Consider the following 6,956-nt stretch of genomic DNA (forward strand, 5'->3'; position numbering starts at 1 on the left):
CCAAATTTCCCCTTTTTTAAGGACACCAGTTATATTGGATTAAGGCCCACCTTAATGATGTAATTTTGATAATCTTTATGAAGATTCTGTTTCCAAATTAGGTCACATTCTGAGATATGGAGTTAGGAATTCAACATACTTATTTTGGGGGGTCACAATTCAACCCATAGCACACACTGAATGAGCACTTTTAGCTCAGTAGTAACTACAGAATGTAAGTAAGGAACACAGACTGTGATGTAAGATCACAGGAATTGGATGGGAGCTAGGGGAGGCTTGAGAACATTTTCCAGGTTAGAGAAAAACTCCAAGAAAATAAGAGTACTTCAAGAACTGCGGAGAGAAGATAACTGATGGAGCAGAGTCTGGCAGGAAATAGAAGGGGATGTGGATCCTCAGAAAGTATGTAGGATGCCACTTCTGAAACAAAGGAGGAGGGGAGAGATTTAAACAACTGATATTTATATGCATTTGTGGAGACATCTGCATCACCTCAGCCCCAATATCCCCAGATTCTCCAGAAGCCTGCCTCATATTTCTTCAATAACTTACACTTATAGTTTTATAACTTTATAACCATTTGATTTGCAGCTCCATAATTGTCAGGTATTGCTTACCACTTGATAAAAAGTATCACAGGAACTTTCACATAGTCATTTCTAGAAAAAGTGTTTGAGTGAAGAAATGAATGTATAAATATAAAGAGAAGGTGTCATTACATAAAATAATCAGGTCTTGTAGCACACTGATCTGCATGGGTGAGGATGAGCAGTGAAGCAAAGGCTTGTAGACAAAGGCAGGGAGAAAGTACTAAGCAAGGGTATCAACAAGGCACATGCCTCTGCCAAGACACATGATGGAAAACATCCCTCCATTCACAGCTTCTCATACGCTAGTAACAGGACACTAGAAACAACTGTGAAATCTGTCACCGTCATTTCCTACTAAGGTGAGCAGCGGGTATGTGTGGACCTGAAAACCTCATCATACAACAAGCAGTTTGAAATAAAAGGATGCTTATTTCCTAAAATGTCAGTATTTTAACCCAGTTGTCAAAATCTGAAACTACTGGATAAGGGGCAAGTCTTACAAATTGGTGCAAGGTGGGTATTTTTGAAAATGGTTTGGCCTAACTCCAGAGCTCTGGTTTATTGTATCTCACCATCCCGACTCTCCCATTTTAAAAAGGAAAGTGACTAATAGGGTTAAAAAGTGCAGAGGGGATGACCAGAGTGAGTAAGAAGGGGTCTTTGGGTTTTGTCATTAGGAAGTCATATTTGTGCCCATTGTACTAGTTTCCTAGGGCTTCCATAACAAAGCACCACAAACTGGGGGGCTTAAACAACAGAAATGTATTGTCTCCCAGTTCTGGAGGCATGGTAATGGGTCATACAGCAGAGTGCCAGTGATTCTAGCAGTGTTTCATGGAGTTGGTCCTAGTGTGCTGACCTGGGACTTGGTAAAGCATGTTGATTTCAGCAAGTTAAAAAAAGATCATTAGGGAAAGTTGAAATATTTTCCCCTGGATCTTTGAGCAAATCAGTGCAAGGGTACAGAGTGTGACCAGAGGGGCCCCTGTGTGACCAGCTTGTCTCCTAATTATGAACATTGGCCATAAGAACATAGCTCAATCAGTGTCATTACAATAAATTCAATTAAAAAAGAAAATAAAAGAGCATAGCTCAGAAGGCAAGCATGACAGCATTATAAGTATTTTTCTCTCCCTTCCCAATTTCTCTTAGACTCATACACACTGTATATATTTATAGAAAGATTTTATATACAGCTTACCTGCCTAAGAGCACAATTCATTCCTTATAAAACATGATATCTTATAATTGAGCACATCCTCCATACTCTTTATTCTCTAGTTTGACAATTCTCTTTTGAAATAAAACGTTCTCAAAATCAGTTCCATGTGTATGTGTTTGTGTGTGTGTATGTATCATAACCAAGAGAACATTTTAGCAACGGGGGACTAAACTTGATAAGCCTAACCCAAAAAGAAAATAAAGGTTTCAGAAAACCTGACAGGTTCGAACATTAAGCCCTTTCCCTTCAATGTATGACTCAAAGAACGTAGTTTTTGAGCATTTATATCAAATTACAAAAAAATTATTATGTAGTCCAACTGCTATACTGCCTGTATATAATTCAAATATTTCCTTTTCATAGTAGGGTGCACATTAACAAACAAACCACAGAAACAATGCCTGTGGAGTAAGGTAATCAGACGATTTACTGCTTTTCTGTCTTTTTGCCCTTCTCTCTTCTCCTTTTGGGAACTAAGAGGCAATTTCCATTGTTTCTATGCATTCTGGTTAACCATGGAAGAATGCTGAATTGCTGAAGTGAAGTCCAACTGTTGCTCATTCATGCCAATTAAAGGGGTCTGGCCGAAACCGGTTTGGCTCAGTGGATAGAGCGTCGGCCTGCGGACTGAAGGGTCCCGGGTTCGATTCCGGTCAAGGGCATGTACCTGGGTTGCGGGCACATCCCCAGTGGGAGGTGTGCAGGAGGCAGCTGATTGATGTTTCTCTCTCATCGATGTTTCTGGCTCTCTGTCTCTCTCCCTTCCTCTCTGTAAAAAATCAATAAAATATATTTTAAAAAAATAAATAAATAAAGGGGTCTGTGCTTAAATCTGCTCCAGGCCATCTTTCAGAAATGCGTTTTTCTGACCAAAATTCTCAGATGGGGAAAAGCACTGAAAATTAATTAGTACTATTCCTAGGTACCACTGAGGATGCTGCAGTGCCACTGTGCTTTAGGAAAGCTCACCTGGGACTTGAAGGTATGTTTAGAAATTGTACCAGCTCACTAATTTTATAAATTGATTCTTACAAATGACAGATTCTAGCAGACAAGTTCAGGGAAGGTAAAAGTCAAAGAACAAAGAACCAACAGTTGGGCTGAACTTTTAACTCATAATACACATGGCCTTGACCTTCTGCTTCAGAAGAGATTTGTACAGCAAGAATGGCTCTTCAAACAAACAAGGATATGAAATCAGCCTCCAAGCTGTCACTGGTAACATGAAATTTAATGGTGACAGAGGGCATAAATAGTTTTTGGGTCCTCTTTTATGTGACCTAATGTTGAATGTGAGAATAAATGATGTCAAATTTTCAAATGGTTGATCTCTTTTGGCACATCTCTATCCTACCACACCCTACCCCCCAAATTAGAAAAAAAAAGAAATTGGCAATGCACTAAATTGACCTGTCATGATGATGGAGTGCAACAATGTCTTAATTATAACACACTACATTCACTAGAACAAAAAATGGTTCTATTATAATATTTGCTTTCACACATCTGTCACTGCCCAATATCTTTGCCATCTTGCAACAAAATTATGAGGAAATTATCTACCACCAAATTTCAAAAAGAGTGAGGAGTCCCCTTATACACTATCAACTCTGAAGCCCCACTCCCAAACCAATGGAGAGTGCAAGTCTAACAGGGTTGGGACTCCTGGAAACAAATTTTGTTCTGCATTTACTGTGTCAGTCATAAATTTGGGGTTTCTCAGATCACCACACTGGCATCTCTATTTTAGTCATCTCTTAGCTCTTCCCCATCTCTCTGACCTTTAAATGTTAGAGGGCCCCAGGGCCCAGTCCTCAAACATCTTCTCTTATCTATTCTTACTCCCTTGGTGAGCTCATTTTTCTCATGTCTTTACATTTAAATTTCATCTGTATGCAGACAAATTACACACACACACAGGATAGGGCAAAAATAGGTTTACAGTTGTTCATGTGGAAAATAATACAATAAACAAATAATACAATAATAAACACTGTTTCGCATACTCACAACTGTAAACCTACCATATATATCTTCTAAAACCCAGCTGTGCATATCCTTAGTAGCTTCACTTGAATATTTAATAGGCATCTCAAATTTAACATGTCCAAAACCCAGACTTTTCTCCTAAAACCCACTCCTCTTCAATTTTTCCCATCTAATTCCTAACAAACTCATCCTTCCTGTTGTTTGGGCAGAATCCTTAGAGTCATCCTGATTTCTCACACCCACACCCCATCTATAAGAAAATCCCATTAGTAATACCTTCAGAATACATCTAGAATCCTATTACTCTTACCTCCCTGGTCAAGCCGCCATCATTTCTGCCCTAGATTGCTGCAACAGCTTCCTCACTGGTCTGCTTCTGCCCTGGATTCTTTAAACCTGTTTTCAGGCAGTGTGATCCAGTTAACACATGTCATCATATCACTTCCCTGTGCAAATCCTTCTACTGGCTTCAAACTTTTACAAGTCCTTGCACTGGATTACAAGACCCTCCATGATCTGCTCCTCTGTGTGATCTATGACATTGTTTCCTACTATGTTCTGCCTCCCATACTTAGCTCCAAACACCTGGCATTTCACAGACCTAGCTACACATAGATCTATCTCAGGGTCCTTGAACTTGACATTCTCCCTCTGCCTGGACTGTTCTCTTCCCCAGATATCTGCATGCATTATTACTTGCCAACCAACTCCAAATGGCACCCTTTCCCATACACCACAAGTGTACTTCCTGCCCCCCTACATTCTTTTGTTTTACTCCACAGCACTTACTACCAACATACCATACATTTTATTTATTGTTTAATTCTGTCTCTCCTTACATTTGAATGTATATTGTATGAGGTGAGAGATTTATTCTTGTCTTCTTCTCTGCTTTATACTTAGGATCTAGAACAGTACCTTGCACATATTGGGTGCTCAATAAATATTATCCTATCTAATAATAGACAAACATGGTAATTGACCATACCTTCGCTACGCCTCCCATTGGCTAATCAGCAAGATATGCAAATTAACCACCAACAAAGATGGCAGTTAATTTGCATACGTAGGCATGAAGCGGCGGAGGGAAGACTGAAGGCGGCTCTGGCCAGAGCAGCGAAGGCTTGAAGGGGGCTCCGGCTGGAGCAGCGAAGGGAAGATCTATTGCACGAATCTTTTCATGCAACAGGCCTCTAATATATATATATATGTGTGTGTGTATTTATAACTGGTTACATATTGGCTTCATAATTAGGCATCACCAGTAGTAGTTGGCACAGTTTGTCAGATAACCTTGGAGTCAAGTACTGTTTCAAGGCATTTTATCTCCATGTTGTTTTCTTAAATAAGCAGTCATAAGAAACCATATGTACAGACGACCAGAGCTCCCTGTCTTTCTATCTCCTGGAGTGGAACTGGGGTCCAAGGGAGACAGGGTCAATGTGTGTGGCTTCTGGACTCTGAGGCCTGCCTCTTATGTGCAGGAGTGTAACCTCCGAGACAGCCATTGGTCTGCTGCTTCGATAGCCTTCCATTCAGGATGTGCTGGATATGCTGAACAATGAGGTTGATAGCCACTAGATTATCTACACCTTGAGGAATTATCACGTCTGTGTATTTCTTTGTAGGCAAGCAGAATTCCTCAAAGGCAGGTTTGACAAAAGTAAGGTACTGGGATAAAATCTGTTCCAGGTCCCTCCCTCTTTCACTTATGTCTCTTAATACTCTGCGGGAGAGCCTAGCGTCTGCATCAGTGTGCACAAAGATCTTTATCTGGAACAGGTCTCGCAACTCTTCAGAGTAAAATGACAAAATGCATTCAAAGAGGACCACATCTGCGAGGTAGATGGTGACCATCTCCTCCTTTCGGTAATGGGAGTCAAAGACGTACACGGGAATCTGCACGGTTTTCCCTTCAGTAATTTCTTTGAGAGTTTTGAGTATGAGTTTATTGTCAAAAGCATCCGGGTGGTCAAAATTGAACTGACCATTCAGGGCTTTGACCTTCTGCTCCAAAGTGAGGACCCGGTAGAAGCTGTCCTGGCTCAAGATGACCACCTGCTTCTGGTGGTAGTCCACCTCGTTCTGCCCCAAGAGCTGCACAATCTTTCCACAAACAGAGGACTTGCCACTAGCCGTGCCCCCACTGATACCAATCAGGAAAGGCTTGAAGACAAAGCCATTGGACTGCTGGTGGTTCTGTGGGGTCTGTTTGCTGTCCACCACCATGGCTTATGCTGCCCCTCCTCCATGGCTGGCGCTTGCTGACGCATGTGCCCTCGAATGCACATGTCCTTGGACGCATGTGTCCTCGCTAAATATTATTTGAATAAATTAAAATTCCAAGGCAACTAGTTAATTCAGGAAAATAAGATAAATATATTAAAGTAGATAGATACTGAATAAAATGTTCATTCCAGCCAATTATTTGTGGAGTGTATATGTATATGCATCTGTATACATACGTATATATGTATATGTGTGTGTATACACATACACACGCACATACACATTATATATATGGAGAGAGAGACAGACAGAGGAACAGAGACAAAGAGAGAAAGAGACAGAACCCACATCAGTTAGCAATGAAACGAGACAGAAATGGGAATGAGGTGGCTAAGCAGAGATGCTCCCATCCCCTGGGGCTCCACCAAAGGCAAGGCCAATTTTATGGGCCTAATGCTTTATAAAAATAACTTGCAAAGTTATGAGGAAGTATTATTGAGAATTCAATAAGCCATACAAAAAAGGCAGATTCATTCAACCCCAGGCTAATTTTTTTTTTCATTTTGTTCATAAAATGGCTATAATTAGTTATAGATATAAACAAAATTACCAAGTCTGATTATTTTTTATCTGAAAGTTTATCATCAATAGAAAAAAACATACTAGACTCAGTAGAAGGAAAATGATAGATGCTACAGGAAGAAAATGTGGTTTACTACAAATTAATAATCATGTTTGTTCTTTCTACTGTAAAGCCTTGCCACTCATTTCTGTCATTTGAGTAGGAAAGCTATCTTTGAAAAACAAAATTTTTAATTCAGGCACTTCATCTTAACCTGCATTTTTTTATCACTTGAAAGTTTTCTTCACAGGCATATTTTACTGTGACAGGATTTCTTAGATGAAAGCAGAGTTCAAGGTAGGTT

At 40.1% G+C, this 6,956-nt stretch overlaps 1 protein-coding gene across 1 annotated transcript; it reads right to left on the bottom strand.

Annotated features, from left to right (window-relative positions):
* Window positions 1-5,238: 5,238 nt before the first annotated feature.
* On the bottom strand, window positions 5,239-6,030 carry LOC102260760 (uridine-cytidine kinase 2). Its single transcript, XM_005880799.1, has one exon. The coding sequence runs from the start codon at window positions 6,028-6,030 to the stop codon at window positions 5,239-5,241; it is 792 nt and encodes a 263-aa protein (XP_005880861.1).
* Window positions 6,031-6,956: the final 926 nt, after the last annotated feature.

Source organism: Myotis brandtii, unplaced genomic scaffold (genome assembly GCF_000412655.1).
Source record: "Myotis brandtii unplaced genomic scaffold, ASM41265v1 scaffold654, whole genome shotgun sequence".
Classification (NCBI taxonomy): Eukaryota; Metazoa; Chordata; class Mammalia; order Chiroptera; family Vespertilionidae; genus Myotis; species Myotis brandtii.